Below are 22,237 nucleotides of genomic sequence, written 5' to 3'. Positions count from 1 at the left end.
ATGATGAATTAGCACAAAGTGAAGTGTTTTATTGTAATGGAAAGTGAATATATTTTCAGGTTTGTTGGTTACAAAAAGAAATAAAACTAAAAAGCCAAAATCTTCAGGACACGAGTGAACAAAATGTTCTCCTACAACAAACTTTGCATCACCAGCAGCAAATGTTACAGCAAGAAACTATTAGAAATGGGGAACTGGAAGATAATCAAATTAAACTTGAAAAACAGGTACAGTATGGTGAGAATAGTATAAGTAAGGACAGATATTTAAATGTTTTTATATGTGTTTTGTAACAGCATCTGTATGTTTATTTAATAACTTACTGAGTTGATGGTTGTTATTTCAGATCTGTCTAAAATAAGTATTTTAGTGGTAATTTTTTTGTTACCAGCTTCTATGCTATCTAACTAGCATTAGAGTGGCTGAATACTTGGAAAATCAAGCCCTAGACTTGAATTAGGGAGAGATATATTGAAATTGAGAAAGTTGAGCCTAGCTATATGTACTAGAAACTACTTGTCTTTCAAATGTGACTGCATATTTCTAGTGTTAATTTATGTGCAATTTTAGACTCTAAGGAAACTGTTTGTCTTAAAATTCTCAGTGTCAGTTGCAAGAGAAGGTTGTATATTTGTTTGAAATGTAATTTAGAAGTGCCAACGCTTTTTGAATACAATTTTAAATAGGTATCTAACTTGGAACAAGAGCTTCAGAAACAGAAAGCATATGCAGAAGATGAGTTGAGAAAGGCAGAGGGGAAATTTTGCCTAGCTTCTCAGGAAGCAGATTTAAAAAGACAAAAGGTGGCTGAACTTACTAGCACAATCAGGTAGGTTTAAAATAACTGACTGGTATATTCTACAGATGCACATATTGATTAGAAAGATTGCTCTTTAGTAAAATGTTGTTGAAATGGTATTAGCTATGTAGTCAAACAGTCTCTGTATGAGCACAGCCTGGAAGTCAGAAGGAAAGTTTATAACCAGTAGAGACATGAGGTTCTGGAAGGGTCTTCAATGGAGTAAATGCCTGTCCAGACAACTTAATTAGTCTTAAGATAGCACTTGATATATTTATGAATTGAATTGTATTATGAAGTTGCTTGTAATATTAGATGCTAAATCCTAGGAGAAATTGGTAGACTCAAAGAATACACTTTTGATTGCAAGAAAGCTTAATTTTATTCCTGTCATTGTTTCAGTTACTTGCCTAACTGATGGGAGTAATAACAATGACACTTACATAGTATTGTCTTTTCCTAAACAGCTTAAACTTCTTGAATTGAAGTTAACAGGTTTCCTAGTAAATCTGTTGCAGATCTGTGAACAGAATCCCGGTGGATTCTTTAGTATTATGCTATTCACAAGTGCGTCTGTCTTCTCAGAACATATAAGGTTATATATATGTTGCTTTTAATATTGCAAGATCCATTACATTTTGCTCTGCTTGCTTTTCTTAATCAGGGAGGTTAAATTGGAGATGGATCAGTGCAAGGCTGAACTTACTGGTGTGGAAAAAGTAGTAGTGCAATTGAAACAAGATGGTGAAGACAAAACAATGCAGATAAATCAATTGGATGTTATTTTGGAAGAAAGACGATCAGAACTCAGTAAAAAGACAAATGAGGGTAACTTAGCTACATTGTTTTTAAGGCTTCCATTCATAATGCAATTTCTCTATGCTTTATATATTAGAATAGATAGATCTTTCCCTGTTATTTTATAATCAAGTACCACAAGAGACCTAAAATATGACAGTTTTGAGGGGTTTTTTTACTCATAATTTTTTATTTTGCTGGTAATTACATAGTAAAATATTATATATACTTCTTAAGATAGCCTCTGCAAACTCTCACTTGTGTGGGATGTACCTTTACTGCAAATGAAAGGACTGAGCAGATTGTCCCTGTAAATTGGTAAAGTGGTTTCTTAATGTGTTAATCAAACAAGACATAGATTTAACAAAGGTATATTCTATTCACAAAAAATCAGCTCTTAAAAAAATTCACAAGAGAATCTATGGAAACAAACAAACTTCCCACCCTTGTCCATTTGATTTTACTATTCCTTTAAACCAGAGGCTTGCCAGCAATTCTGTTTGCATTTTTACATAGCACTACAGTTGCTGTGGTTTCTCTGCGTTTTCCCCTTGGCCAAATGCTTTAGATGTGTCCTCATATTTTAAGTGTATTACAGATTCTGAGCTGAATAAAAAGAGTGAAGGCTACGGTGCCATGAAAGGGTGGTTGTTACAACCCCAGTAGTTACTGTTTTTCTAGATTTTCTTAAAAATAGTGATAGTGGAAATTGGTTATGACTACGGATGCTAATAGGCAGTGGTATTGCATAAAGAAGCTGACTTACTGATCATTAAACTTTTCTGTTTTTCTTTTTTCTTCTTTTTTTTTTTTAAATCATAATAGTGAATGAATTGGAAGATAAGCTGCTTCAAAGCGAGACTTGCCATAGGGAAGCCTTACAGAAAATAGTAGAACTAGAATCTTCATTACAGAATGCCCATGGAGAATTAAAAATCACTTTAAAACAGCTTCAGGAATTGCAAGATGCATTACAGAAGGCACAGTCCTCTCTGGAGGAGAAGCATGTTGTTATCAAGGATCTAACAGCTGAGCTCAGGTAAGCTGGTATCTTTTCTGTCTTGAAAACTTAATTCCATTAGTTTTGTCTTGGAAATAGCAAAACAGTTGCCTGGTAGCTCGGATGTTTTTTTATCTTTTAAGCAGCTCTCTAATTTTTGGCTGGTTTGTGGCTGTTGGATAACTTGTTACAGTAGCACCTTGGCTCACTTTTAATTTCTAAAAGTGATGCTGAATTCTTGTTTTGGGGTACAGTTTTAAAATGTGTTAAAATTACTTTCTGAATCCCAAAGCTGTGAAATAATAGTAAGAGGAATTACTTTCTTTTACAATTAAGTTGTCCATTTTCTTCTATGATGATAAAATGACACTTTCTTCTATGCTGTTCTTTTTTTTAGCAATATGGGAATATATTTATTTAACAATATATTGTCCTAATAACCAATTAAATAACTTGAATAAAGAAGTTATTGGGAAATCTTGAAGACGGTTTACGGAATTACTCCATTTGGGTTTGCTTTTTTTTGCAATGTTAGTTGATTTACATTTTAGAGTAATTTTACTTTGAATATGGAATAGATCTAATAATTTTCAAACTGGATACTTGAAACTAAGCAATTGAATTGAATGTGCAGTTAAGCAAATAAATGTATTGGAATTTCAGGTACTGCAAGGGAGAAATGGAAGACAAAAAGCAAGAACTCCTGGACATGGAGCAAGCACTGAAAGAAAGGAATTGGGAACTGAAACAAAGAGCAGCTCAGGTCAGATCGTTCTAAGTGTGTTACTGACAACTGTTCCTATTATGTAGTAGATAATTTATAAAATGACCATTAGATTTAATAGCTTTAACACATCGTTCCAAACTGTATTGTTAATATAGCCAGGGTGTCAACCTCAAAGCTACCTGTATGTTCCTCAAGCCTTGTGGTAACAGGACAGATCAGGTTATGCTCCTTTGAGAGCATACATTTGATTATGATTAAGTGGTTGCAGACTACTATTTTGACAGAACAGAAACCTCATGTAAATCTGTTGCATGATTTCTTAGTAATAAAGTTACAGGGCAGATGGTTTCTCCTTGATGTTTGATAAAATGAAGGAAAGATCTGCATTGAAGTGCATTCTGAGATGACAGATTCCTTTCCATGTTTCCACTGGAGCATATCTGATTAGATATAAAGCAGCCTCTAAATACAAAGTAGTATCTTTGCTGTGAATAAATTTCTGTAGCTCACTTGATATATTTTCAGTCTTTTGGTCTGACTTCAGGATCTGATTCCCCTTGTAGAAGAACTGTTCTTCTGTCACTTGTAATTAACCTTCTAATAGCTACTTCCTGCAGGAGTTAGCAGCCTCTGTATCCAAATAACACAAAAAAAAGAAAAAATTCTGTTGACTGAAAATAAGGAGGCCAGAGCTTTCAATATATTCTTACCACACTGCTCTGGGAGCTGCTCCAGGAATTCATCAAAACAAAAGGATTTTTTTTGCTTTGGCAAAGTTAGACATTTTCTAACATGAAGGACTAATAAGATACTCAGTGAGTTCAGTTTAAACTGAGAATTCAGTTTGCATTCTGTGTATCTGAGGACCAAATATATTCAGTTATGGACTTATTTAAAAATAGCGGCCGAATATAAAGAGAAAAGGAGGGGAAAATAAGTCCAGAGATGGATGAGTTGCATTTTTATATTGACTGCTTGAGAGCATATTCTTGAGACTAAAAGGGATTAGTTTCATTCCTTATACTATCATATTTTGTAACATTATTTCTTAAATTCTGCATAGTAGGGCAAAATAAAATATTTCTTTTTTTTCCATTTTACCTCTAGATTACACAGTTGGATATGACAGTTCGTGAACATAGGGGAGAAATGGAACAACAGATAATTCGATTAGAAGGCAATTTAGAGAAATCAGAGTTAGAAATTAAGGAATGCAATAAACAGGTAATTCTTGCTTAAAAACCCAGTTCTGCTACCATAGGGCTATTAATGATATAGGAATGTCTGGTCCTGGGACACAATAGCTAGCCAGGCTTAATCCAGAAAAGCAAGACATCTATCTTATTGTGAGGAGAAGGAAGAGGGGAGTACCTTAATATTGTGCCAGCAAAAATATTTTTTTTATCACTTAAACTATTACAGGAAAATGCCAGTATAAATAAATAAAGTGTAGCTTTTTACTTAATAAAATATAGCTCTCAAACTGCTCTTTTAAAATAAGAAAATGTTGTTAAAATAAAATATAAAAATTGGCAAGGAAACCCAAAGTCAGAGGTAATACTGACAGCACTTCTAAGTTGTTATTATTATTATTATTTTTATTGTCCTGATTTCAGTAAAATATCTGTTCTGATTTAATTGCATTTTGTGTTCAGATTGAGAGCTTAGATGGCAAACTCCAGCATTCTAAAGATGAGCTTCGTGAAAAAGAGTTTGAACTGCTCCAGAGAGATCAAGAAATAAATCAGCTGAAGAAAAAAATTGAAAGAAAACAACAAAGGCTAGCAGCTTTTGAAAAGGTAAAGTGTTACTTGGATACACAGGATATTTTATTCACAATTCACTGAACAGTTCTTTGTATGTAGTCTGTGTGGCTGTTTAATAAATAAGGTAAGAAAACAGTCTTCTCCCTAAACATGGTGCTTGCAAATATTGTGAAATTATCTACTGAAATTCTTGGTTGAAGTTCGTTTTAAACAGATTATCAGTTTTTACTATTTACCATAACTGTCTAGAAAGAACTGTATAGCGTCTCTTTAAAAATGACAATGTCACTACTTCTCCCCAAGTAATTGCAGTTGTATATCCTGGGATTTGATGAATCTTAATTAAAATTAAACCAGTTTAATGGTATAAAAATAAACAAACTTAATGGTACACTTTTAATGTTTTGTTTTGTGGAGAAATTTGAAAAAATACTGATTACCTCATTCTTTCGGAACCTGATGCACTGGATATGGAGAAGGTCTTCCCTGAAATGAAATGAAATAAGATGCTGTATGGTGAGAGCATCTTATGCTTTAACTGTCTAGCTTGTGGGAATAATTGCATCAAAAGAGTACTGAGACTGAGGGTGCTTATGGGAACTAGAAAAGATAACTTTTGTATAGCGAACAGGTGCATACAGATAGAATAGAGGATGTAGGTAAATTTTACTTTATGAATTATACAAATCTTTGTTTTCAGGCCTGAACCTACAAATAATTAATATGGGTTAAAAATACACTATTTTTATGAGTGTGTTACTATGCAAATGTTCACTATAAAGTGTTGTTGCATCTTCCTTTTATCTGTATTGGCCTGATATGAGAGATACCACCCTGGACTTAGATGGACCATAGATCAGGTATGGTATGATGCATCTTGTCTTTGCAACCTTCAAGAGTCTGTAATTATCAAAAGGAATGGTTACATTTTTTGAGTTTTGTGTGTTTGATAGGGTTTGTTTTGTTTTGTTTTTTCCCCCCAAGGAGGGACAAATGCAAGTGTTCCATGTATGTATTCTTTGAGATCTGGTGTTATTTACCTATTACAGACAGTGAAAGATCAGGAGAATTGCATTGGAGACCAGTACAAGGAAGCATTAGATTTGGGTCAGCAATTGAGGCTGGAACGAGAACAGCTGCAGCAGACTCGCTCAGAACTGCTGGAGACTCGTCGAATGCTAGTTCAGGCTCAAAGAGAAGCAGACAGGCTCTCACATGAATTGGAAGAAGTAAACCATCTGTCCCGAGAAAAGGTGACTCAGCATTTCAACTTTCAGAAGACGCTTTCAGTAGTAGTAGAATTAGCTATTGAAAAAAGGTTTGTTTCTGGAAAGGGTACATTTACTTTGCAGTTTGAAGTTTGTAACAGTGAAGCATGTTGTAGTTTTGTTTTGGGCTGGGAGCGTCTAGGTTTTCTTTTCCCTTTGACTTTTACCATAAATGGCAGCTTTGTTTCAGTTCTGAAAGAGAAAATTTCAAAGATCTTTTCTCGGTAACTATGGACAGAAGAAATGTCCAAATTTAAAGATGCTATTGCCAGCAAAAAATAGATATACAACCAAATTTACCAAACTGCCCAGCAAAAAGTGATATTTCCTTTGTTGCGTGGAACAGAAATGGGAAATAGCTGAAATGTTTCCATAACTAAATATATGCAAGGAACTGGACTGAGTCAGAACCTCACACAATAGCTGTCTGCCCACTGTCTTTCCTTTTTCCCATACACAGGTCAGACCCAGCTGCAGTTCCTGTTCTCTCTTGAATATAGCTACTCCTCTCTTTTATGATACTACGGGTTAGTAGCCAGTGCAGAGAAAATGGAAAGAAAGGATGTGCATTTCTCCATGTTTTTCACTGAAGAACTGTGAGGTTCACTGAAGCATGATAACTACCTTTGCCTAATAGTTAAATGTGTATAAATCAGCAATTTTCATGGCTTTCTTGCAAAACAAGACATAGTAAATAAAACCAGAAGATTGCTCTTCTGCTTAAGATAGTAGTCTTAAATACAGGAGTGTCAATTCTGTTCCTGAGTCTGGATACGGGCTACCTGTTTTAACATGAGTTAGTCTCTTTATTTCTCTCTCTTCTCCCTCTTTATCAAATGGGTGTAGTTGCTAATTGTGAAGACACGTATGTCAATAGAATGCAGATGTAGAATTGTAATACTAGTCAATAAAAAAAATTTAGAAAGAAAATGAGAGAACATTGTAAGGTAGAAAGGAGCATTCATTTGCAAAAACATAGTTATTTTGTCTTCCTGATTTGCCAGTTATCAGTCTCTAGAAACCTCTAGTGGCACAGCTATACAGTCCTAACCAAGTTTTGGAAGAGTGTTCTCACGCAAAGAGCTTAAAAATAATAATAACATTTTGTAAAAGCAGCTTCATAACCACCTGGCTGAGGTAGTCATTTCCTGTTGTGTGTAATCTCTAAGAAGTATTCTAAATTCTAAGGTTTCTTGCTTGACTATGTAATGTACAGCCACATTTCTGCAAGCAAATATCTAGTCAAGGGAGTGTGACTCTATACTGCTTTTATTTGCTAGGCTTAGTCCTAGGAACTAAACAAGTAGTTTGCAACTTGTTGACTGCCATGTTTTAGGCCTTGTTCAGCTGCTGATTCCATATGAACAAATAGGGAAATGGCTGACCTCTCCATGCTTCCTCACCTAAAACACGAACTCAGATTCACTTACCTCCCATGATTGTTCAGGTTTAAATAATAGTTTGCATTTACACCATTTTTCATTTACAGGCATGATTCATAATATCACTAACTATCTTTCAGGAATCTCGTGCAAATCGTTTGGCAGAAGAACTTGGTGCTGCCCAGGCTCGTGAAGCTCAACTAGAAGCACGAATGCAATCTGAGATAAAAAAGCTTTCTGCAGAATTAGATTTGTTAAAAGATGCTTGTCAGCTAGAGGTAAATACCACAACTGAAATGGCTCCTGCCATTTTAATTACGTTGGATTTGTCTGTTTTTTCTCTTCCTAGGGATAAGACATGTGAGAAGTTTTCCTTTCTGTGCAGTTACCAGAGGCATTTGATCTGTTTTCTGGAGCACTGTGGTTTAGCTGTGTCCCTGCTAAATATGAGGGTTCTTTCACTGCAAAAGGAAGTAATGTTATATCTGCTCTTTTGACTTCTCTTAAAATGATTATTTAGGACACTCATGAACCATCTACCTGCTGCTACTTGCCACCCTGCATACATGTCATTAACATATCATTTCCAACTCTTTCTAACACTCTGGGGGTGATTCTGAAGGAGAGGGTTTCCTACATAGCTGCAGTACAACTGCTGACTGAACACTTCCTTCTCAGACAAAAAAGGAGTCTAAATTAAAAGAATAAGCATACACATTTTTTGAAGCAGCAGGTGATGTTTTGTGACAACTGCTTCCAATCAGCTAATATTATTTGGATACAGAAAGAGTAACTGTTCCTTGAAGGCCATTTATGGCTTCTGGGTCTTTTGTGTATAAGCAGAGATTTCAGAGGTAATGAGTTGGTTCACCTAAGTCCTCAAGGAAGTCTTTAGCAGTTAGAGTTATCTTCTAAAAATCTAAGATCCACATTTGTCCAAAAATAAACTCATGTATGCAGGGATTGTCTTCACATCATGAAGTGACTAAATCCTAAGAGAGAGAATTCGGCATATTACCAGACTCTTCCTCCTCTCACAGTGAGAGTGATGTGAGTTCACTTAAGGATATTTTCTTGTTATACACCTTGTCTTTCTGATCAAATAAATACTCCTGAATGAAAATCTTAACCAGAAAAAGGTTGCATAAATAAAAACTCAAAGAAAAATTAAAATCCCTAGAGTTACCTATATAAATGTACCATCTAAGAAGTTCACAACTCTAATCACATTCTCTCTGCCATTTACCATTTATGCTGGAAAATGTTGAGGGAGGAGGGAAAACATTTTTAGTCAGGTTCTCTGGGCAAGCTATATTTTTGCAGCTCTCACTGGTTCACTCAACTAAGGGGATGCCTTACTCCAATTTTAATTTATACTTCCAAATTGATCTTACTGAGTTTAAAATCTCTTGTGTTTAAAGGGGTGCTATAACTGAGACATGTATTTTTTCATTGTGGTAAATGCTACCCTGCTCTTCTACAGGTCCTTCACCAGATCTGCCTGGGCTTCTGGAGACAGTCTTTTGGGTGAATTTTAGGAAATGGAAAATAAAACCAGAGAATGTGTATTCCGATTCAGATTTTTTTCAGGCTATCCTAGACTTAAGTCTTAGATGTTTACCATTTTTTCAGGTCTTGGAATTTGACAGTGTATTATTAATATAAGCTTATTTAAATCACTGATTAATCACTATTTCATGTCCAGTTTTGAAAAAGCAGTTTTCGAAATGAGATTTGTTCCTAAAATCTGTCCATCAGACTGTAAGACACTTATAACTCATACTTTTGAACTGAAAATACTAACATGCTTATGCATCTAATTAAAAGTAACCTTGGAGATCTGTGTTACAAAGGTTTTTTTGTTGTTGTTGTTTTTTTTCCTCCTGTATATTACATAAAGGAAGGGTTTTGTTTCATATCTAGGTTCAACACAGCTTCTCATAGCATTCAGGAAATTGCACTGTCGTCATTTTTTCCAAGGAATACCAGGAAAAAAGAGAGAGTTCCAGGAATGGTATAGGCAAGACTGTGAAAATATACCTATTCCAATCATCTGCCTTGAGAGATTCGGAATGAAGGAAGTGGAATTTAAAGATTATTTTCAGCATAGTTAAGTCACTGGATTTCACACTGGATTTCAGAAGCATTCTATATAGAAGTGGAATATATCACAGAGAGGATCTGGCTCCATTTAGAATACTATAGGGTTGCTTCTTTGTCTAAAAATTATATATATAAGCATGTTATAAGAAAAAAACTTCTCCATTAGTAACACAATTATTTCTTGCAGACTGACCAATCTTCCACAGAAACTTTCTGTGCTAGTTCTAGATAGGGATTTCTGAACACTTAATTGCTCACTATATGCACTCAATGTATTTGTGGAAGGGATCTGTATGTGCACCTGTGTGTGTGTGTGTGTGTAGTCTTGTCTCTTTCTTTTTCCCTCTAATACGTTTTCTTGCCTGCTTATAGAGCAAACATATTAGTTCAGGATAGGAATTGCTTTCTGTTTCTTCACAGGGGTTTATTTCTCCCCTGGGCTACTCTGCTCTTTTGGGACTCAGAAAATAACCAGATCCCAGATTTTTCAGCTGACTCATTCTTGCTTTGCTTTGATCTGTGATGAAGATCTTGTTACAAAACAGAACTCTACTACCCCTGGAAGTTTTAAGTATTCCAAATAAAGGAAGTAGAAAAATCTTGTTGAACATTCAGAATGGCTTTTTCTTTTTTTTTGGTGGGAATTTGGAGTCCTTTCCTGGTTAGAAATTGATTTAAATAACAATGGTAGAGGACTCTTTCTTATGGCATACTAATCTTATGTGGCCACAGTTTCTTCCTGAAATGAGAAATAAAATTATGTTAATAATGGTAAGTTTGAAAATTGATATATCAAGTGAGATAGGATAAGTACTTAGATTGACAGAGATTTATATAAAGTAAATCTTACAATGCTTTTGTCATATTTCTTAAATTTGAGAAGATTGCTCATCAGAAAGACCAAGCAAAATGGCAAATATCGACAGAATACCAAAAATCTGGTTCTTACCATCTCAGTGGACGGTTGCAACAGGTGAAGAGAGAGTTAGAAGAGGCTCAAGATACTGTCAGTAATCTGCAGCCACAACTTCAGGTCAGAGATGGAATGGTTCGTGCTGCAAGTGAAGGGTTGCTTGACAAGGTAAGTTGATTTAACTATGTGTCATACATAAAATATTTAAGGCAAGTTCTGTACACAAAAACAATCTTTTGTATTCAGAGGATCTTTTACCAACAGCAATGAAGAAAGTGAAACTAATTACCCAGTTCTATTTTTATATTATTCTCTTTTACTTTGTGTTTTGTAATTATTGAGAAACAAGAAACAGTTAAAGAAATTCATATAAATTTAGGCCTAGAAGGCCTAAAACACACATTCCTGTATATTACAGAACCACAGTGTGTGTGTGTTTGTTTGTTTGTTTGGCCATGTGAAAGAGTTAGATGGGAAGGACAGTAGGAGGATTCAGTGTCATGTAAGAGTTAGGTATGTCACTGCAACTCAGTCCCAATTAATATACACATAGCCACGCATTTTAGTTCATCGTTTTTAAAAAATATATTTTTGCACAAATACATACATTTTTGTTGTGTATTAGTATTATTTTAAAATCCAGAAAACTATGAGGATGATGAGGCATCTAATATATAGTATAAAAATAATTAGAAGTTAGTATAATAACCTTTTGTTCATTAGCCATAAGCGCATTATGTACTACCTATAGATGTCTGTGTACTCTATAAATAGCATTCTCCTTAAAGAATAATCACCTAGCTAAGAGTGAATGGGTACAACATAACGGCTATTGTATGTATAATTAACAGGAGCCATAGTATAAGGTGATGATACCAGATATCTAAGCATTATGAACTAGATTATTTTCTGATGAAAACAAACCAGAAGAGGTACTGTACAAGTGCACTGAAGGAGTTCCAGCTACTAATGGTCAGTAAGTCTGCAGGACCAGATAAGCCACTCTGAAGTAAAACCCCTGAAAAGCATGTAGGATGGGCAACAGGTTCTCCTCACAAACTGGTTTCTCATTACTTCACAGATGTGTTTCTGTTGTGCCGTAGTACTGGCTAATGTAATCGTAGCTGATATGGATCATGTTTTAGAGAGACCTTTTTGCTGATCTCCAAACATTCCTGTTATTTTGGGGTGGGTTTGGGGGGTTTTTTATTTGTAAAAGTGGACTGTCAAACAATTAAATCCAGAATGTAAGCTTGTTTTTTTTGTTTTTTCTAAGCATGCCAAACCCCTAGAAATTAAAAATAAAAAACAGTAATGCACTTGGCCGCATTTTTATTCATATTGTTGTAAAACCAGAATAATTATATTAATATTAATGAGACTTTTCCCAATTTGTACTGGTATAAATCATAGACTTTTTTTTTCCCCTTCTCTCATGACAGAAATACTTTGATACTGTTGGCAGAGTTTTCATAAACATTTCCTGAATTTTTAGAAACTTAAATTGTTAGGAACATAAACACAATAATCCAATCAAATTTTATTGGAACCTTCAGTCTTGTACAGAACAGTTAGTCCAAAAGACAATACTACTTTAAATTGTACTTTTTTTTTTAAAGAGATTTGTATAATATTTCTTATCAAATTATTCTGCATAATGTTTTCCTACTTATGTGCTAGAGGTTAATTTATGTTGAAAATTTTCTAAGTGATCCTGATTTTGAAAGCAAATTAACTTCAATCACAAGAGGAGTAATCAAAATACATTAATACTTGTAGCCTAGATAACAGAATTTGAGAAGGAAGCCATGGACTTGAGACCTTCTGCAGCTACTTTGCCTAATTTTGTAAGAGAAATCTTCATAATGAAAAGTAACATCTTGAAACAAATGTACTTAGATTTGGTAAATTCAGTAAGGAAGTTTAAAGAAAGATTCTGATCACAGATAATTTGTTTCAGGGGCAAGAATTGTGAAGGAAGGAATGTTTCCCATTGGACACGCGGTAGCCCACAAAAGCTGTTGCTGGCAATGCAGCACTGCATTCAAAGAGGAAATTTTAATATAGGAGAGTTGTAAATAACGAATGTATTTGTACTGACATAGATGCCAACCTTTTTATTTTTCCAAATGTTTTTGAGATTATTGCCTTGATACAATCAGTTATTATTTTGTTTTGAGAAATAAAGTTTATTTTTAAGTATCTTGAGCTGTAGGAATGAATTTCAGCTGTTGTCTTTTTACTAGGATTTTAATCCATGTACTTGTGTTCCCCATCTGACTTTTAATTAAGAGCACAATGATATTACCTTATTTACAGTTTTTGTTCTGAAATATTTTCTCTTTCTTTTTGTAAACATTCAATGTGCAGAAACAATATCTTATTAAAATTGACATGTTTGTGAGATGTTCTAGGATGCTGATTTGATCAAGACCGTAAATGTACACTCTGGCAAAACCTGCTTGCTTCACTCGAAGTGGTTTCTTTTGGATGTAAAAAGGTACAGGACAGGGACATACAGGTTGAAGTTCTTTTTCCAGAAGAGTCCATATAAAAGCTACTGTTGAATAAAGCGGCATCATAACTATGCATTCCAAAATATGGTTGTTTCCAGCTTTCCAAATGTATTACACATTCAGCTAATACAAATGTTTTGGCTGTGACCCTCATCCTTAACATTTATATTTATGAAAGAGTCAGAAACTGCCTAAATCTGAGTCTGATTAATGCAAACCTGGTTTGCATGCATTAAGCCATTGCTGTAAATAATTCATAAAATCATTTTAGCAAAGCTATTTGACATAGAGCAAGAGGAACAAAAATGAATGTACTGCAATTTAAGGACTAAGCCCAAATTTTGTGTTTTGTGTATTAAGAGGGTATTTTGGGCAGCAAAACTAGCTGTTGTATTTCAGTAACTGTACAGGGGGAAGCATGCTAAATTCCTCTGTAGCAGGTAGGTCCCTTTCACTAGTTATGGAAACACACTCACAAGTGCAGCTGGTCTACTTTTGGTAGTTAAACAAAACCAGACACACATTTTGCTACTTTGGACAAGATCAAGATACGCACATCTAAAGTATGCGTTTCTGCAGTTTCACATTATTTATTTTGCCATTATGAAAACAATAATGTAGCAAAAAATAGTTTACTTACATGTATGTTTCAAGTCAAGCCATTTGTTTCTCTACGTAATACTAAATTAAAAGCTTTAGAGTTAAGTTGGCCAGTGTAATAATTGAAAAACATTAAACTGCTTTTAAGTTGTTGGGGTTTTTTTTCCCCCTTTAAACACATCATTTTGCCTTCAGACTAGAAATCTGTGCACCAAATTTAAGACTGATCTTTTAAAGCAAAGGAATATTTGATCCTCTCAAACTAGGATTTCAAGTGGAAAATGAAACCCATCCTTAATTACAGTTGCATCATAACACTAGCGGAATTCCACTAATGTTGTTGCATAAAGCCTCGCTTGCCCCTCCTGAGTGCACTAAATAAAAATGTGCATGAGCAGTTGCCTAATAACTGAATCAGCTAAATAGTGTTTGTACTGAAATTGTTTATTCGGACATTACTTTCTCGAGTAAAGCTGGTCATCAAACCTGATAAATAAGTGGAATCATAATTACATTTTCTCATTAAATTTAGATGCTGTCTTGTTATTTTGTTGCTTGCCTGGGAAGATAATGGTTCCACTTGTTACACTGTCCAAGTGTATGCATTTGTTTGGAAAACAGGCATCTCTTTTCCTAACATTGTAACTTCAGTTAAATATTTCTGTGGAGTCCTACTTTTCTTGAGTTACTAACCAATTCACATTTACAGAAACCCTGGAACACTAAGTTCATTCTTCTGAACTCTGTTGCATTAACCTGGGGTTATTGACTCTTGGAACATCTTTTTCTGTGTGTAACAGATTGCACTGCAGTTAGCTGAATGCTATTCAGAAGGCTAATTGCTTATTAAGATAATTCTCTTTCTGTTGCTCAGGATAGGTTATAAATTTCACAAGAGACTGATTTTCTTTCTTCATTGTAGCATGTCTATGGCTGCTGTGTATTAAAGATGAACTGCACCAAATTGCCAGTCTGGATGCCCCCCTACTTAATTCAGAGTTTGTATCCGAAGCTTGTGAATATTTTCTGCAAAACTGAAACAGTCAGATACCATGCTAGGTGTGTGTGTGTGTGTGTGTATGTGTTTTGTTTTTTTATTTTTACAGCCTGTCAGTTGGTGAACAGAAAGTGTTCAAAGAGGTTTCAGGGATTGCGAGGATGTGCAAAGCTGGTCTGTTCGAGATCTTCCTGGCTGTTCTCCATTGCTGATGTGCTTGCTTGCTTGCTTTCACCTTTCTTGGATGGGAATAGGGACAAAAACAAATGTGAGCAATCTGTCTAAACAGTTTGACTCTTTCTAAATCCAATTTCAATTTACTTTTTCTATAAAGCCTATCAGGACTTCTAGGTGCAAACATTTCTGTAACAGTAAGACAACAGGGAATAAATCCATGCCCTGTTCTGTTGCACAGAAGAATGAAGCCTGAGCACACTGACCAGAGGGATCACATTTTGGGTGCCGTTTGCTTCCCCTTCGTGAGACTGGAGGACTCAACACTACAGACTGATTGTAATTGTGGCAAGGCTTTCCCTGCCAGTAGCATGCAGACCAGTTATTCCACTATTAGAAAATATCCATGTAGTTTATGAATGTCTCATTTTAAAGTTTAATACAAAACTTTATTAAATTTATTCCATATTGATAATGCAGATTATAAGCTATTATATATGATTATTCCCTTAATCATGCAGTGTCCAGGTGTGCGTTTTCAAATTTGTTGACTCAGGAAAGCTGGTGATAGCATTAAAGGCTGATGACATTATGTTGTAGCTACATTTAGGCTTTTGCTCCTCAGAGTTGCAAGAACTCTTGCTCATACCACTCAGTGAAAAGAATGGCAAAAAGAAATGTCCTCATTACGGGTTGTTCCTCAGGAATTGGACTGGCCTCAGCTGTAAAAATGGCAAGAGATGAACAGAAAAGATCTAAAGGTAAAAATGTTTCTGTTATTTGTCTTTATAAAAAGATAATTGAGGTAGTCACTTTTTTCTGTGATTTAACAGAAGTGACTGTATTCAGTCTAGTGACTCCTTTCTTGTTAGTTCCCCCTTTTCCCAAGAAGATAAAATGCAATAAAAATACACTGCTTTCTGCAAGCACGTTATTTCTGTAACTATATTGAAACTGAACACCTACCTGAAGTGAATCAATTACAAAAAAAGGACAGTAGTGTAAAAACAAATAATAGAAAATGTCTGCAGTATGCTGCCTGGATATACATTGAGAGGTCTAGCTAGCTTTGCTTGGTGCTTCTAAAACCTTTGTTGAACAAAATGTACGTGCCAGTTTCTGGACAAAAAGATGGATTTAGGAAAAGAGTTCTTAAACTTGCATTTTTTTTCCTTAAAGCATGTTTCATTATTCGAATGCTGCGTAGGCAAATGAGGCTGAACAAAAGGGTTGGGACTTATTTGTCCGCCCCAAAATGGGACATCTGCTATGACTGAAAATGGATGACAAGGCAAATACAGCATGTGTGGAAATTCAGTTCCTCACAGTTGTTCTCACTGTGCTTTACTGCCAAGAGATTGGATGCAGCTTCATAGTTGTCAGGGTAATTAGGTCAGAATAATGATAAAGTTAATTTATATTTTGATAAGTACCTTACAAAAATAAACATTTTCAGATCCAGAGGAAGCAGCTGTCTTCCACTTTTTCATAAAATTACAGTTGCTCTGCTAAATATGTTGGCTGTGATTAAAAAAATGCATATAGAATCTGAAATCTATGTTTACGTACCAAAAAATGATTCAGCAGCCTAATTTTGGCACCCATCATCAAAAGTTTTGGTAATGATATTAACCCCATATGCCAGAAGTTCCACATTGTACGTAGTGGTTTCATTCTCCTTTATATTCCTTGGGGGTTTCAGAACCAGATTCTGGGAAGTTGGTGGCAGTATTTATATGCTGAAAATGTATTCTTTCTACTTTAAGGTTTTATTGGGGTTGTATTGCTGGTATTTAAGATATAGATGGGAAAGCACTATTCTTTAATGCTGCTCAGGAAGACGACCTTTTTGGTGGCAGTGTTTGTGCTAACTGTTGCTCCTGGCGCACTGCAGTGTACGCCACCATTCGGGACCTGGCCAAGAGAGCGGCGCTCGAGGAGGCTGCAGGCGGCAGGCTGGGCACGGCCCTGGAGGTTAAACAACTAGATGTCTGTGACGAACAGTCCATCAAGACTTGTGTGAACAGTATCCCCGACAGAAGGATTGATGTCTTAGGCAAGTGTTAGATATGTATGCTATGAACTGACATCAGTTTTCTGTTTAAAACTCTCTCATATACTCTGGGGAAGTTTCATTAGTGTAATTTTTAAATGATCAAAATAATAACATTTACATAGTGTATTCTATTCAAGATTCTTAAAGCTTATGCAGACACGAGTGGATTAAATCTCACCATGCTCTTGTGAAGTAGGAAAGTTTGTTTTCCCTGTTTTACAAAGGAAAAACATGGTCTCAGAAAAGAAATTTTTGGGGTAAGATGATAGAGTTTGTAGTAAGTCTAAATCCCCATCTTCATTTACAAGACTGTTTCTTCCCTTCAGATGAAGCACAGCCCTATTTACTAAGAAAGCAATAGCAATAGATCCATATAGTAAGAAAGCAATAGTGCTTGGGAATTAGCAAGTAAAAGAACAAATGCAAATAAAAGAAGGGTATTCTGATTTTGTATTGACAATTATATGTTTACATATCATTTAGCAAGAAGAGTTTTTATACCATTTTGGTAAAAATAAACGCTAATATCTTAGTAAGATGGAAATTGCTTACACCACCAATGAGTAAATCTCATCTAAGAGAGAATCATGGGTCTGCCTTAATTTTGATAAATCACTAAAGCAGTGATTAACAAGGTTCTTTGGCAAATTGGAATATACTCTAATCTGACATGCTACTTTCAGTGCAGAATGCGTGTTTTATCAATATTCCCTGCTTATAAATATCTAGGACGCAAATAAAAACTTTTTGGTAGCAAAACTGATTTAAGCTTTTTTTTTTTCTTGAAGATGAGAATACAAAAAAATGAACAGAAAGCGGACCAGAACGTGGCCATGTTAAATAAGTTGAAGACCTCTGTTCATTCTTATGGGCATTGACTGTAGCTTCTAGTTCTTAGTACTGAATTGTAAACAAATGTAGATCATTATTGCTCATTTCCCTGTAATCCTTTTGTAATGTAAATAAAAAGGACTAATCAGAAATAAATTAGATAAAAAGTAAAATAGCAAATAATTTAAATTGTATTAACACCATAATTTAAAATAAAAAAATAATGGAAATGACAAATATATTCACAAAGTTTTACTAACAGAATAACCACTCTTTTTGTTTCAATCATTTATTTTTCTCTCTCATTTTACTCTCAAATGCTTTCCAGTAAAAATCACAAGTTACTGCTTATGGAGGTTATTGCTCACTGTTGTGTCTTCCATTTTGTGCAGTTAGCAATGCTGGAAAGGGACTCATTGGACCTATTGAATGTCAGACCATAGATGAAATGAAAACTGTGATGGATACCAACTTCTTTGGACTAGTTCGGCTCCTGAAGGAGATTTTACCTGACATGAAGAAGAGAAAGAGCGGCCATATAGTTATAATAAACAGTGTTATGGGAATACAAGGCAAAGGTTTTTTTTGTTAGTTTTAAATAAACAAAGAGTTCAGTATTCAAAATCTAAAGCTTACTTCTTTTCACCTGAAAAAATGTAGGAGCTAGCATATCAAACTATTGCACTCTGTAATGCTCAAGTTCCAACCATGAGAAGTACAGCACTTAGATCTGATTTTTTTTTAACGCATCTTAGTAGCATTTTACTGTGCAGCTACTCTCAAGACACTTTAACAACAAAACTTGCAGAGTGGATTGTCTTTTTTCATGGGAGTAGGGCTATCAGTTTTTAATCCAAACACAATTATTAGAGATTCTCTGGAAAACAAGATTTAACAATATTACTAGTCTCTTTCCTGTTGGAAGTGATTAAAAGGCAAACACATTTATTACACTTTGCACAAAGATATGTGATGAAATCTGATCATGTCCTGGACAACTCTGTCACCTTTTTTTAAAGATTTTCCTCTCATAAAGCTCTACGGTGTCTAATTTTAGGAACAAGTAGCCATGCTCCTACTCTTCTGTTCCATCTGGTGTAACCATATTTGTTTCAATTATTACTATAACTGCAAGGATCTTACCTGGATTATTGTGGTGAGCAGGAGTTCTAGGTCAAATTGCAAGAGTTGTTATAGTTTGATACAATACTTACCATCCATTCAAGCGGATTGATGTACTACTTTTTCAAAGTCCTTCAGATGCAAGCTGGATCTCTTGCATAATCTTATTTCCTGCATTGCACTCAGCTTCTGTGTTTCTCTACATCCTATTAAGTCTTGCCAATGAATAATGCAGGTGGTATTGTATGTATGGACACTTTCATAGGTTAGACTACAAAATATTTAGTATCATCCAAAGAGATGACAGCATCAGCTAGGAGGAGGAGAAGCCTTAGTCAAGCACCCATTTCTAGAATAAGTAATTCTGAGTTCATGTGGCAAAAATCAGCAATATTTAATACTGCTAGAATTGGCTCATTAGATTGACATAAAGAAGGATTTTTTTTTAATGTTTTCCCAGCAAGACTGTAGAAATTTGGGTAAAATACAAGAGGTTCTTAAACTAAATTATTAGTATAGCTAAAATATTAGTATGTTGCATACAATCACATTCTCAGGATGTTTTGTTTGTACCATCAGGTATCTTATTTAATGATGTTTATGCTGCATCTAAGTTTGCTGTGGAAGGATTCTGCGAAAGTTTAGCTATACAGGCGCTCAAGTTTAAACTGCAGTAAGTATTGATCCCCAGATGCAAACTATATTTTACACAGTTTTAAAATATATTCAGAGCTAGCAAACAAATGTTTAAAGCTTGCTACTATCTAGGAGAAACAAACTGAGGAACCCGTGGAAACTGCACATCACAAAAGATTCCACAGTTGTCAGACAGCAGGTAACAACTGTATTCACTTCTGCCACAAAATAAGTTATAGTGCTTCCCAGAAATTAAATCTGTACTTTTTTTCTACATCTTCATATGGATGGGTAGGAGCTTCAGGCCAATAATATGGTATGGATCACCATTACAGAATGCACCATTTACTATTGCTTGCTAATGTGTACTCAGACTGTAACTATTCAATATTCTCCTTTTTAAGGATAGCTAGGAATGTTTCCCATGGATAAGAATCAATAACCAGTTTATCTTTGCTCTTTGAACAGGTTAAGTCTGATCGAACCAGGCCCAGTGGTCACAGAGTTTGAAAGAAAAGCTTTTGAAGATGGAATGAAAATGGATCTTTCAGCCGCAGACAAGGAAATAGCTGAGATGTTTACTAACATTTACCTTAAAAATTACAAACGAATTTTCCAGAGCCTGAGACAAAGTGCTGAGGACGTTGCAGAGGTAACTCATCAACTTTTTTTTTTTTTGTAATTTAAGAATTACTGAAGAGTTTAAAAGACAATTGTGAATTGTAGTTTAAAGACCCTTGAGGGCATAGATGTACTTACACATTAGCTGGTGAAGGTTGGACATTCTGCACTGTTACCAGGCAGCGACACAGGGTTCCCACCATTATTTAAGGCCCCTCTCCTCTCTGTCTCACTAGAGTCATCTCTCCATCAGTGTGAAGTTCACTCAGCTACCCCAGACCGGCAAGTCACAAAAAAGGAGATAGTTTCTGGTCTTTGGGGCTTTCTGCAGGAAGCAAAGTTCAGGCAAGTTGGGGGAGAGGACAACGATTTCAGGTGCTGACGCTAAGGGATAGCTTGGGTGTCAGCTGAAGCCTCCCAGGTCTTGGTGCAAAGTGCACCATTCTGATCCTTTTCCAGTGAACTGTAATAGGAGGTATCTATTTATTGTGGGCATACAGGGATAATTTTGAAGGACTATTCAGGATGCTTAGGTGTAAGGTGCCATCACCATGGTGTAGATGAACAGAAATAGGATTAATAAGAAATAAGAAGTACTTTTGACTTAAAAATTGTTCTAAGAAAAAATTCTAATTCAATTCTAAAAAATTTCATCCAGGGTTTTACACAACTCTACAATTTATTCTTCCACTCTTCCTCTGCCTAATTGAAAACCAGTTTTTTACATTATTATTTTAATAAAGGTTCTTTAAAGATTTCTCATTCTTGACAGCATACAGTAAAGGTAATTCTTGCAGAAAATCCACCTTTTCGCTATCAGACCGACACCTTGTATACTCCGATGACAACTCTGAAGTATGCAGATCCAAATGGAGATCAACCCATTGATATATTCTACAAAATGGTTTTTCATCACGACAGTCTTCAGTGCAAGTCTTAGCTTTATCAAACTGCTAAGGTGGAGAAGCAGAAAGAGCTTTGACCTGGGAAAACCCTCACAATAAATGCCAGTTTATACTGTGTACATCTGAATCATTTGTTCTAGCTATTGATAACACAGTATGCTGTTATTAAAATGTCTTTGCTCTGTAATTGTTAAAAAGGTATTCAAGATGTTTGTTTGAGCTTAGCTAAGATATTCAGCTTGATTCATTTATCTTGAACTTTACAGTTTCCAGAACCTTGAAAGTAAAATCCTCTAACTATAGGTTTAGTTGGTTTAGCTCTTGCCTTTTACAGAGATCTGTTTTCATAGAAATGTGAACGTTAACTGACATTTATGTATTTAATACTAATCTGACCCCCTTCATTTATTACATATAACACAACCTGAGATGTGTACTGTCTGTAAATTGTTTATAGATTCTCAAATCAAAAATATTTTATCACTTTGCTTAGTAGTATAGTAATCCCTCAATCACAGCAGCAGCATCCTTTCATACAAAACATACAAGAAAAAAACTCAGTCCTTTAAAAAGTTGAAACTAGAATATTTTAATATTCTTATATACATATAATAGTATGAATGCTTGCTTTATAGGCAATGGTTACTTGCTGACTACAAGGAGTGGACAATAACAGTTTTTTAAAAAGGATCTCTAAATAAAATTCCTTCTTACTATGTTGTTGTATTTATTGCAAAACTAAAATGTCATCACTAAAAAGTAATGTAAATCCCTTCCCTTCCTTGGGCAATTTCAACACTGAAAATTCCGAACTGGCTTTGCTTCCTTTTTTAAAGGAAAATCACATGAAACTCAGCACGGCAGGAGGAGGTGCCTGAAGCCGGGAGGCAGGCTGTCCTTCATCCGAGCCTCCCCAAGAGGGACCTGTTAGACCCAAACGTAACGTTAGCTGAAGGTCTGCGCTGTCTCTTCCCTCCCGGGCCGGGATGCCTTGGCCGCACTCACGGACTCGCTAGGCCCCAC

General features: G+C 35.3%; 2 protein-coding genes across 25 annotated transcripts in view; both read left to right on the top strand.

The window, feature by feature from the left end:
- CCDC18 (coiled-coil domain containing 18) overlaps positions 1–17,025 on the top strand; it is a 34,695-nt gene extending 17,670 nt beyond the window's left edge. For 5 of the 24 annotated variants that reach the window (XM_026057511.1, XM_026057509.1, XM_026057506.1 and 2 more), the window contains 11 exons: positions 60–227; positions 687–829; positions 1,464–1,627; positions 2,423–2,636; positions 3,261–3,360; positions 4,432–4,548; positions 4,980–5,123; positions 6,140–6,343; positions 7,881–8,018; positions 10,727–10,924; positions 14,795–15,710. In XM_026057511.1, coding sequence (XP_025913296.1) covers positions 60–227; positions 687–829; positions 1,464–1,627; positions 2,423–2,636; positions 3,261–3,360; positions 4,432–4,548; positions 4,980–5,123; positions 6,140–6,343; positions 7,881–8,018; positions 10,727–10,924; positions 14,795–15,154 — 1,950 coding nt within the window. In that variant the 3' untranslated portion in view covers positions 15,155–15,710. The other 19 variants (XR_003252139.1, XR_003252141.1, XR_003252140.1 and 16 more) reach the window with 19 other exon arrangements.
- On the top strand, positions 16,682–21,333 carry LOC112961891 (retinol dehydrogenase 8-like). The gene is made up of 6 exons (XM_026057585.1): positions 16,682–16,700; positions 16,842–17,099; positions 18,323–18,508; positions 19,632–19,725; positions 20,157–20,340; positions 21,082–21,333. The coding sequence occupies exons 1-6, from the start codon at positions 16,682–16,684 to the stop codon at positions 21,247–21,249; spliced, it is 909 nt and encodes a 302-aa protein (XP_025913370.1). The 3' UTR covers positions 21,250–21,333.
- Positions 21,334–22,237: the final 904 nt, after the last annotated feature.

The sequence above is a fragment of the Apteryx rowi genome, unplaced genomic scaffold (assembly GCF_003343035.1).
Source record: "Apteryx rowi isolate R43461 unplaced genomic scaffold, aptRow1 scaffold_14, whole genome shotgun sequence".
Classification (NCBI taxonomy): domain Eukaryota; kingdom Metazoa; phylum Chordata; class Aves; order Apterygiformes; family Apterygidae; genus Apteryx; species Apteryx rowi.
This window is presented reverse-complemented; position numbering and strand designations above follow the sequence as displayed.

What these genes read in the sequence shown, in the direction of transcription:
- LOC112961891 (XM_026057585.1), top strand. An exon ending in CAGAAGGATTGATGTCTTAG is followed by an intron (nt 17,100 to 18,322) that starts GCAAGTGTTAGA and finishes CATTTTGTGCAG; the next exon opens with TTAGCAATGCTGGAAAGGGA. An exon ending in TATGGGAATACAAGGCAAAG is followed by an intron (nt 18,509 to 19,631) that starts GTTTTTTTTGTT and finishes TTGTACCATCAG; the next exon opens with GTATCTTATTTAATGATGTT.